General features: G+C 38.2%; 1 protein-coding gene across 1 annotated transcript; it reads left to right on the top strand.

The window, feature by feature from the left end:
* The first annotated feature begins 1,968 nt into the window (after positions 1 to 1,968).
* tmem168a (transmembrane protein 168a) lies at positions 1,969 to 9,685 on the top strand. The gene is made up of 5 exons (XM_077710077.1): positions 1,969 to 2,855; positions 3,552 to 3,827; positions 4,228 to 4,370; positions 7,387 to 7,664; positions 8,458 to 9,685. The coding sequence occupies exons 1-5, from the start codon at positions 2,025 to 2,027 to the stop codon at positions 9,006 to 9,008; spliced, it is 2,079 nt and encodes a 692-aa protein (XP_077566203.1). The 5' UTR covers positions 1,969 to 2,024; the 3' UTR covers positions 9,009 to 9,685.
* Positions 9,686 to 12,083: the final 2,398 nt, after the last annotated feature.

The raw sequence follows: 12,083 nt of genomic DNA on the forward strand, positions 1-12,083 counted from the left end.
GAAGAGCAGTTAAGTGGTTTCCCTTATGATTTCTTTCTCATTCAGACCAAAAAGTATTTTTCTTTGGATTCTAATCAAAATAAGTCTGCCAATCACCTACATTTTTGCAGTTAGGCCTGCAAAAAGAACCTTTTTTCCCCCATCAACTCCCTACAAATGACTCTTTCATGTATAATTTGTTCTATCTCACTTCCGCTGTGGCCGTGACAAGCACTTGCTTAATGGCTTTACGTCTTGCACATTTTACACCATGTGATGGATGAAGTCACCCAAAAAGGAATGTTTGGTTATTTTGGTTTGAATGATGCATGATGATTATATTAATGAATGGCAAAATGTGGTTTACGTCAGAGTTGTTTACAATTGTATTCATTGGTTTTGTGGTAAAGTACACGCAAGGAGTGTCGATGCTGTCTGACATCAAAATGAAGGTACCTTTTGCATAATTCAAATGGATTTATCTCTTATTTCCCACCACATCCACCCCCGTCTTTTTTCCCTCGCACTCTCACTGCCGTGTATCCTCACGCAACCTTTTATAAAAATCTCCTAAATCACTCTTGCTGAGATCTTTGGGTGCTCTAAACCAACATATTAAATTTTTTTTAAAGCTCTGATAAGGTACCATAATGAATCTCCTAGAAAATGATTTCATCACAGCATGGGTTAATTATTCAGAAATGTCACATTAAGGGTTTAATTGGATAAATGTGATGACTCCTTCATTGTGTTAGTGATTTTGTTCAGATCTTACTAGAGATGATGAATTGGGAGAACCAAGAGTCGTAATGATGTATTTTTTCTTCTTCTTTGAGGCATGGTACCTAGTTTTTTTATTAAGATTTCTTTTTTTTGTCATGGAGAAAGTTGTGGTTAGTATTTTGTCACTTTTTAAATCATGTTAATTATATAAATTAAAGATAAGTGATATTGTAGTGCCATTTTATTGGTGCAGCACTAATGTTTTTCCATTGCAAATGAATGGTTTATTGGGTTTTTGGTTAATTAATAGGTAGATTTTTGTGAAATTTGATGTAAATTGTACTTTTTTTTTTTACAACATGTAAAGATGACATATTTTTCATGCTGTATTGGTACTGATGCCACGATATTTGTGCAGCTCTAATGTTGTTCCATTGCAAATGAATGGTTTATTGGGTTTTTTGGTTAATTAATAGGTAGATTTTTGTGAAATTTGATGAAAATTGTACTTTAAAAAAAACAAGTAAAGATGACATCTTTTTCATGCTGTATTGGTGATATACTAATGTTATCCCGTTGCAAATTAATGGTTTATTGGGTTTTTGGTTAATTAATATGTATTTTTTTGTGAAATTTGATCAAAATTTTATATTTTTGCAAAACCAGATCCTAATGCGCCTTTATTTTTCTTTTAATCTTTTATCCCTAGTACAAATAGGTTAATCCCCAAAGTAATACAACCATTAAATGAACCTTTATGTTAATTTTAAGTCTTTTTTGGCCAAACGATGAGCGAGTTTTAGAATGTTTGACATTCGGGACTTCCCGTACTTCAGATCCAGGAAGTACTACAGTAGCATTTACTTCTCAACAACATGTAAGTTTCATTTCAATCTCCATATAAATATACTTTAAAAATAAGCCTAGACGCTTTACATAGTTTATTCTGTCATGGATCTGGACGCGTATTCTGATGATATGTCCATAAAACGCCGTAAATGAGTTCATCGTGAATGTAATGCTAGAAGTTGATAGTCTTTACTTCCCTGCTAAACTGCCACATATGCAGAAATCTACCAGCAATAGAGCAGCAAAAAATCAATATTGAACATTTTCTAAATTGTTGTACAGTTTAATCTTCTTGTAATTATGCCCCCTCCCCCAATAATCCTAGAACATCTAATATGTTATGTGAATAAAGTCAAGTGGATGTCATTTAAGTGACTAATAAGTGTATAAAAATGACTCTTCTGTTCACAGGGGGTGATTTTTATCATATATTGGCAAAAGTTTTGCTAGAATATCAGCCACATTTGTCAACCATGGCTCACGACGACGAAGAAGAGATGACTGTCGAAAAACCCAAACAAGTTGACATGATTACATCAATCCGTTGCCTTGGTTACCTGTCAAGCATCAATCTCCTAGTTGCGGTATGCATTGGAATGTACGTACGCTGGGAAGTAACCAGCGAACCGATGATCCTGGTCATCTTCATCCTGGGTCTTTTCGTCTTGGGAATCGCCAGTATTTTTCACTATTACTTTGGAAAGGAACAAGTCAGCTCCAGTTTATTCCATTTATGGTTTGGATTCCTACTCGGGCTCTTATGCTTCCTCAATAGTCCTACTTTGGATTCCAATGTGAAGGAGGTAGTTGCTAACTATCTCCTTTTGGCTAGTGTGGTGCTGAAAGCTATATGGGCCGTAACAGAGCGCCTATGCCAGTCAATTCGCTATGAAGCTGTTTTGCTGAAGTCAACAGAGTTGCTGGAATTGCTCGGATTCGCCATTGCGAGCACCACCATGCTTCTCAACAAGTCCGTCGCTATCATCTGGCTGATGGTGGCTTTAGGAGCTCTTGTCGTGGACCTGAGGATGAAATCCATATTTGCTTTGCTCAACTTGATCAGCTTTGCTTTGGTCACCTCGCTGGTGTTTTTTCAGGCCCTGGGCATCGCCGCCAACCCTTTTGCCTTAGGGTGCTTCCTTGGGAGGCTCTTGAGCGAGCCGGTTTTGGATGTGTACTCTAGTACACTTGGCGCTACTGAACGTTGGACACCTGTGCTCACTTTGGGGAATATATGGAGGCGGTTGGCACTTGTGCCATTGACCCTTGTGGAGCTGACCTTCATTGTCCTGGCTGCTTTGAAGGTAAAGCTATTGGTTGAAGACTATTTCTTTAGTGTTCAGGGTCATAATTGAATTTCTGAAAACTGTTTTCCTAGCACACATGTGTCAAAGTGGCGGCCCGGGGGCCAAATCTGGCCCGCCGCATCATTTTGTGTGGCCCGGGAAAGTAAATTATGAGTGCTGACTTTCTGTTTTGGGATCAAATTAAAATGAAGACTATAGATGTATATTAAATTTCCTGATTTTTCCCCTTTTAAATCAATAAATGTAATTTTTTGATAAGTTTTTGGGGGGTTTTAGTTCAAAAATCATTTTGTAAAATCTAAAAATTTATATAAAAAAGCAAAAATAAACATTGTTTTCTTACATTTCCTGATTTTACGCCTTTTAAATCAATAATTGTCGTTTTTTAATACTTTTTTTCTGTTTTTAGTTCAAAAATCATTTTTTAAATCTAGAAATATATCAAAAAAGCTCAAATAAATACTATTAGATCTATAAAAAAACTGAATATTCAGGGCTTTTAATCCAGTTCTTTTAATCCATTTATAAAAAAAAAAATCTAAATATTATATCCAAAATGGTCCGGCCCACATGAAATCGAGTTGACATTAAAACGGCCCGCGAACCAACCCGAGTCTGACACCCTTGTCCAAGCATATCCAATTGCCTCTAAGAACAACCATTAACATTTCATTTCACTTTATCTTTCCACAGCTTAGCCACTTGGAGCTTTGGTATTTGGTGATTCCAGGCTTCTGCCTCTTTGGTATCTTCTGGTCCATCTGTCACATCATCCTTCTCATCACAATATGGGGCTTCCATACCAAGCTGAGCGAGTGTCAGAAGAGTTGGCGTGCACAACGCTCCAGTACCCGTAGCCTAGACCAGGTCATGGCCTCCAGAGGAATCCGACACTTTTGCCTCATTTCCGAGCGGCTGGTGTTCTTCTCTTTGCTGTCCACTGTCATTTTGGGTGCTGTATCCTGGCAGGTACGTTATGAAAAACAAATCCTCCAAGGGTTTTTACTTTTTACTTTTAAAACTGGATTAACATTCTCCGAATTAGCGGCAAGCAAGCGATGAAACCAACACGCTTAATGAGACGGCATGCCAATGACTCATGAAATTGATTTGGATGAGAGTTTAACAACCCGAAACTAAGTTTGTTGCCTGTCTTTGACTTGATCATTTTCATTCGTAGTCTTCTCTTTGGTTTGTTTATAGTCTCAACAGTGCATTTTTCTTGCACGGTCTCACAGTCGCTGCCGTGTTATGTAACGTTCTCGCCCAGTGTCACCACCAATTATGGGATTGCGATTGCTTCTCCACAAAGCAAGAGTGACAAATGGAAGGAAATGACTTTGCGTTTTTTTTGCTTTCCTCCATGCAGCCAGCCAATGGTATCTTCCTTAGCGCTTTGCTGATTGTGCTGTCCTTGGAGTCATTGGCGCATGGGCTGTTCCACGAACTGGGCAGCTGTCTTGGAGGCACCTGTGTTGGATACGCCTTAGTTGTGCCCACAACATACTGCAGGTAGGATGTTTGCAACATAATTTGCAATTTCATACTTTATGTTTTGCAGTGCACAATTGAAGTATTGTTGAAATGATGGAAAGTATTCTTATTTATACTACTACTATCAAAGACAAAATAGTTCATTACCAACAGTGAAGTATTCCAATCATTGTCTGTCCTGCACAAATTAGGAGGCATGGCAATCGTAGAATAGATACAGCATAACATATATATTTGGTGGATAGGTCAGGTTAGGGCACGTGTGTCAAAATGGTGGCCCGGGGGCCAAATCTGGCCCGCCGCATCATTATGTGTGGCCCAGGAAAGTAAATTGACGTTCTTTTTTAGGATCAAATTAAAATGAAGAGTATAGAAGTATATTAAATTTCCTGATTTTCCGCCTTTTAAATCAATAACTCATTTCTTAATCCATGTTTTCTGTGTTTTTAGTTCGAAAGTCATTTTGTAAAATCTAAAAATACATATTAAAAAAAAGCTAAAATAAACATTGTTTTAGATCTATAAAAACCTGAATATTCAGGGCTTTTAATCCAGTTCTTTTAATCCATTTATAAAAATAAAAGAATCTAGATATTATATCTAAAATAGTCTAGCCCACATGAAATCAAGTTGACATTAAAGCGGCCCACAAGCCACCCTACCCTTCCCCGTATGTACCTACACTAAAAAGTACTAGCCTTGCGGTTAACAGAACTGCTTTTGTAAATATGATCTCCCATCTCAACTCCCCTCTCAGTTAACACCAAACCAACTGGATAAATAGTCCAATAAGAACGCCTAAACATGCTGCTAATGTTTAGCCCCTGAAGGCATCATTTTGGTGTTCCCCATGTTGCATACTAAGTGATACAGTGCTTAGCCATTAACTGCTGTCACTCCTAATGCCTTGCCAAGTCCTTCTCTCTCTTAGCTTGGGATCTTTTCTTTTTTAATAGACTTTAGTTCCCCTGACTTCCTCTCACGCCAAAAGCCTGCATCGGTAAAGAACTCAGTGATGTTCACTCATGTAGCGTGCTTCGTATACGTGGACTCCAAACGCGGTCCCGTCGCTTTTCTTTGTTTTCGTGACTGCACGTGGCCGGCCGCCTGGCCCGTGGGGACAAATGAGGGCATGATGAGAATGCAGCGGTGTGTAATAGGCTGTTTGATGGCGGCAGATCATGTTGCCACAATGACAAGAGCCCCACAGGGATTTTGCAGCTATGGAGTGAGAAAGGGGAGCGAAAGAATAAAAAAATATAACACAGGAGGGTGTGACTGCAGGGAGGAAATATAAGGAGTGGCTCTGAAGCAATTGAGAGAGAAGTGAAGGGGGACAACGTTTTGATAGAAGGAAGGGGTTTGGAGACAGGATGGATGAGAGCGATGGAAAGATGTGGCGTGAATCCTCAACTACGAGCAGTTTCTCCCTCGGGTGCCATGAGATCTGAAAAGATTAAATGAGCTTACCAAAGCCACGTTAAGGATGATCCATGTCATTTTTCAAATGGGAGTGTGTATGTGTGTGTGTTCAAGGACGTATCTTTTTGCATCTACAGTAAATTCCAGCGCATTTCTAAGTCTCAAGTATTGTGTCGACAAAACTATTCAAATTTTCATGTTAAAAAAAATTCTAAATACATCCAAATGTGAAATATTTACAGGATCACCCCAATTCCGATCTTCTAACTATCTTTCTGTAGTTAAACGGGTTCTGACTGGCCAGACGCGAGTAGCCTTGGTACACGTGTATGTAGTGTTTACCATGTCAGTACATCACAATACTTCTTGAAGCTGATCGAAGAGCGGTCATTAAAATATCAGCCTGGATACATGCGTAATGTGTATCCCATGCTATTATTGCACCCAGGGACTCGGACACACTTCCTGGTTTTTAATGTAATTCGTCAATGGGCAGGCAGCACCTTTTCGGAATGTGCAATCTAGCAGATGATCATTTCGATTCATCCAGTATGTCAGAAATAACACGTATGATATTTTTTCTTAAGATTTTCCCTTCAAAGTAACACTTGTACTCCCTATTAAAACCTTGAATATGGTTTTAAACGAGAGAATTTGTCAAATTTAATGATTTTAAGGCAATTTTAAGGGTGCGGCTTATATGTGGAGGCGGTCTATATACAATATCATTAATTGAACTGGAAAAACACAGTAAGGATACTGTTAAATTTAATTAGAAAGAAATTAACGTGATACATCTACTACAAAAACCAACTCTCACTTGTCCTTGGAAAGGTGAGGTTGAAGGCGATACAGGCAGCAGGAGTAATATAACACTCCCTGTTATGCAGATGACAGGAGTACCGGTGTGAGGGATGAGTGGCGCCGGATTGGCCGTGAATAACATTAAGACGGTAGATTGAAGGGAAATGTATGGCTGTGTGATTTGCAGCCAGCCTTGAATTTCTATGTATGAGATCGCATGGCGTCCTCCTGCAACCATGTACACCAAGGGTGTCAGACTTGGGTTGGTTCGCGGGCCGCTTTAACGTCAACTTGATATCACGTGGGCCGGACCATTTTAGATATAATATTTAGATTTTTTTTTTGTAAATGGATTAAAATAACTGGATTAAAAGCCCTGAATATTCAGGTTTTTATAGATCTAAAACAATGTTTATTTTAGCTTTTTTAAAATATATTTTTAGATTTTATATAATGATTTTTGAACTAAAAACACAGAAAAAATAGATTAAAAATTACAATTATTGATTTAAAAGGGGGAAATCAGTAAATTTAATATACATATATACTCTTCATTTTAATTTGATCCTAAAACAGAAAGTCGGCACTCATGATTTACTTTCCTGGGCCACACAAAATGATCCGGAGGGCCAGATTTGGCCCCCGAACCGCCACTTTGACACATGCGGTGTACATATTTCCATAAAATAATTTTGCTATTCAGCCTTGCTCATTGTCAAATTGTTTGTTTTTATTACAACTCTGCAACCAGTGTTTATTCATTTTTTTTAATGATATGAACTCTTCTTTCACCTTTTCCCCGGCGCAGTGTTGATGGCCAGCCCATTATGTTGCCTCCGGAACAGGCCCAGGAGTTGAACCTGCGCTCCACAGGCACGCTGAACAATATACAGCGTCTCTTCTCGCACCACATGATTCAAACCTTTGGTTGCGACTACTCAGCGAGTGGCGTTAGCTTTGAAACGCTACATGCAAAACTCTGCAATTTCCTGGAATTGCGGACAGAAGACGGACCGCGCCATGACACTTATCTGATCTTCTACAGTGGACACACGCAAAAAGGAAGTGGAGCTTGGGCTTTACCTGGTGAGATGTATTTTTTTTCGCTATGCGTAGGATGAACTCTTGGGTCAAAAATGTTCACTACATTCTAAAGTTTTGCTGTGTTTTTAAGCTAAGCAGTCGTAATTATTGATGATAATATGTCAATGAATTTGTGTAATATGGCATGGTTTACCTTCCTATTATTTTCCGGAAAAAAATAGGACTAGTATAGTTTGTTCACAGTTGATTTAATTCCATTCTAGACACACAAATAATATAGTTTAATGAAAAGTGTTATTTTTTGGCAGATATGCAAGCACTGAACATTTCATGCAAACTGATTTTTGTTGACATTTATATATAATACAGTTAATACTTTGGAGACCAGTGGGTTAAAGTGACCTAGTCTGGTTGGTTTGTGAGCCGTGTTAACGTCAACTTGATATCATTTGGTCCGGACCATTTTGGATGTAATATTTAGATTTTTTTTTGATAAATGGAATAAAAGAACTGGATTAAAAGCCCTGAATATTCCGTTTTTTTATAGATCTAAAGCAATATTTATTTTTTACTTTTTTTATATATATTTTTAGATCTTACAAAATGATTTTTGAACTAAAAACATAGAAAATGGATTAAAAAATTACAATTATTGATTTAAAAGGGGAAAAATCAGGACATTTCATATACATCTATACTCTTCATTTTAATTTGATCCTAAATCTCACTCATGATTTACTTTCCCGGGCCACACAAAATGATGTGGTATATTGTACATTGTAAGTATACTGTATATTGTCACTAAAGTGGTCATTTACATCCCTTTTTTCAATAGGAGGTGAGAGTCTTAACCTGGCACATCTTCTGGAATTATGGAAGGAGAAGAACGCAGGCCGTTGCTCACGTCTCATCCTAGTCCTGGACACAGAAAACTCCCTACCATGGGTGAAAGAGGTACGTAGGATAGATGGGGTCTACATTGCCGTGCAAACAAGTGACGTTTCCGCCATCGGGCCCGACCCGGAATTGGGCGAATCCCCTACACTCGGAGACTTTACTTCTGAATGGGTGGAGTTCAACTGCAATCCAAATAGCCAAACGCAGTGGTCCGACAAGGGACGGGGGGTGGTGGCGGTTTACGGCGTCTCCAAACGGTGGAGCGACTACACGCTGCACCTCCCGACAGGGAGTGACGTGGCCAAGCATTGGAAGACCCATTTTCCCAAGGTGACGTATCCCATGGTGCACTTGTCCAACTGGTGTTGCGGCCTCAACCTTTTTTGGTTGTGCAGCATTTGTTTACGCTGCTTTAGGAGGTGCAAGCTCGCTTGGTTCCCGCCTGCCGTATTGGACACGGGCTTGGGTCTTAAACTGGTCCACTCGTAGATAAGTTTTGCGTTGACTACTATCTAGCTATTATTCTGCTCACAGTGCCTTGCTAATATAGCAGTATATTTAGTCATTTTTAATTCATTTGAAGCAGATATTATACATCCTAATATTGGTTATAGCTCTTAAAATTGAGCCTGAGTTACTATTGTTACTAGTTACCTTTTAATGGGGATGGGAGTTGCCTCTAATGCACCAAATAACGCCTACATTTAAACTTAGGATGTATATTTTTGGACTTGATGATGTCTCGCAAGCCATTCCTGAATTATAGTAAAAAAAATATTACTTATAGTCCGGAAAATTAGTTTTAACATCCATCGTGAAAGTCAATAATTGACACAGTCGAATCTGTTGCTTTAATTGGAACAAAAATACGTGTAAATAATGTGTATAGATATTATTGATTCATGCTGCCTTTATTTAACCACAATCTACTTCTTTAATAGTTTAATGGTGTCTTCCAATATATAAATTACCTCATCTTTTACGGAACAAAAATTACTAAAGTTATGTTAACCTTCATATTAATTATTGTTCCAATGTGCCATTTCATGCATACAGTTACTGTATTTAATTGTGGGCATGGAAAAGGTTTCCTTCTAATGAGAGCGAACATGATTTCATTGAACATTTAAAAAAAATCAATAAAAATACATTTAGGGAAAAGACTACACATTCTCTTTTCATTTTTTTTAAATGTTCAAAACATGTTTATTTTATTTTTGTAGTACTTAATCAGGGATATTTAATTTTAGAGGCCGTATGACACAGTCATTGGCCATCAACAATGAGCTTTTTTATTTTTTTTCTATTTGCTCTGCCACAAGTTCGTCGAGTCAGCAAAGGCCTGCAACACGCACACACGGCACAGTCACCGAGAAATATCCAGCGCAATATTAGATTACAGCCCAGATTCATTTCCCAAACTGGATTAGGTAATAAAAAGAGCCGTCCCTCTCTTGAGGATGCGCTGAGTCAGAGGCAGCGGCGGCGGCGGCTTGCATCCACACAAGACATTCTCCAAGCATGTAAACACAAAGTCGTGTACGCCTAATCACTCGTCACGCGCCATTACCTTCCGATGACACCGGCAAAGCGACAGGATGCTTCTCTTTCGGTTGTTTGAGGAAATAAATGTCTTTTTATGGGCTTTCATTTCATTTTATTTTTTAATATCACAGTCCTCGCCAAGGTAGAGGGCAATTTTATTCCTTTTTAATACTAACGTATTTTCACGACTATAAGGCGCACCGCATTATAAGGCGCACCCTCAATGAGTGACATTTTTCCATATATAAGGCGCACTGTATTATAAGGCGCACTATATTATAAGGCACATTGTCTATTTTGGCGAAAATTTAATACTTTAAAGTGCGCCTTGTAGTCGTGAAAATACGGTAATTGCTATTGACTTCCAGGTATGAAGCACTCACTACTTTACAGTCACCTCTAGAGGCAGCCATTGTTGATGTTTTGGATTTTTTTGTATAAAATCTTGCATTGGGGAGGAGCTATATGATCGAAGATTTTGTAAACTAAGATGGCATCTGCATATTTAACAGTATTGTGTCAGTTCAGGCGTTTGTGTATTTTTAATATCTTACAGTGGTGGTTTTTCGTTTTTGGTTTTCAGTTTTTTCCATATATAAGGCGCACTGGATTATAAGGCACGCTGTCTATTTTGGAGAAAATTTAAGACTTTTAAGTGCGCCTTATAGTCGTGAAAATACGGTACTCTCAATCACCGTCTTTAGTATTTTGGTGCATTACCGTGATCTATTCATTAAATTTCCAATGGCTGCATAAACTCAGTAAAGTTAGACTCAGTTTTGTGTTGATAATAGCCTTTTAATGCCGATGAATGAACCTGGAGTGAGCCCAGCTGGCTTTTTTTTGGTGTTTTTTAATCTCTTTGTCACAGCTTTCACACATGAGCTAAGTTAAATGTGATCGAAATGAACATAAAGATGAACGTTGAATTTCCTTATTCTATTTCCGCTACCTCTTCATACCAGACGGGAAGCGATTACTGCTGTCACGTCCCGGTACGCTTTTGCAGAGTTAAATATCAAAGCTATTAGATTAAATCTTTAATGCATGGACGGATGGGAGCTACCGTTGCTATCTTTAGAATTTATTAGGATATTGAATTCTGTACTAAAAACCTTTTCATGCCTGATCACGCCAGATGAAAAAGAGGGCAAATATTTTTAATTGCTCAGTAGCAGAAAAAAAAATTATCCACAGGTGCAAGGTTATTCTCAAAAGAGTATTTTTTTTATTTTAAATTTCCCCTCAATCCATTGTTAAAGTATCAGATCAGATTTTTTTATTATATGATTGGGACATTCCTACATATTTTCCTTATAGGCCATCCATGTCGTGCCAATTCCGATCCATTCATTTATCTTCCATACCGGTTATCTTAGGCATGGGCAAACTACGGCTGGCGGGTCGAATTTTGTCCATTAGGCGTTTTAATCCGGCCCGCCGACGTTGTCCAAATAATGTTTTTTTTTGCCCCAAGATGGCGCCGTCACGCGGAAGCCGGTGGCAGTAGCTCTGTCCACTCTTATTTGTTTTTTGTGTTTTACAGCCCCTATATCTTTTTTTAAATTACATTTTAATATTTCTCAATACATCCTTTTTACTTTACTTTGTACTTTATACTTTTTACTTTAATGATGAGTGATGAGTATGTTACTTTAGTCCTATTTTCTGTTTATGTTTCATATATACTGTTAACGGATGCACTTTTTTATATGTATCCTATCTTGTGCTGACCCGGCCCATCTGTCAAATTTTTAAAGTCAATGGGGGGTCGAAAAGTTTGCCCACCCCTGCTCTAGCACCACCCACGACCCTTATGAGGATAACCGGTTGAGAAAATGAATGAGTAGATCCATGACCTTTTAATAAAAAGTAAATCCCCCAAATCTTTTTCAATTTCTTTAGAGGTCTGTTTACCTTTATCGTAATATCCATATCCTCACCAGGCTGCTTGGAAATAGCTTTGACCTTTAACATGGCGGTCTATAATTTTCTATCTAATCTCCTCAGACAACTGAC

Source organism: Stigmatopora nigra, chromosome 23 (assembly GCF_051989575.1).
Source record: "Stigmatopora nigra isolate UIUO_SnigA chromosome 23, RoL_Snig_1.1, whole genome shotgun sequence".
NCBI lineage: Eukaryota > Metazoa > Chordata > Actinopteri > Syngnathiformes > Syngnathidae > Stigmatopora > Stigmatopora nigra.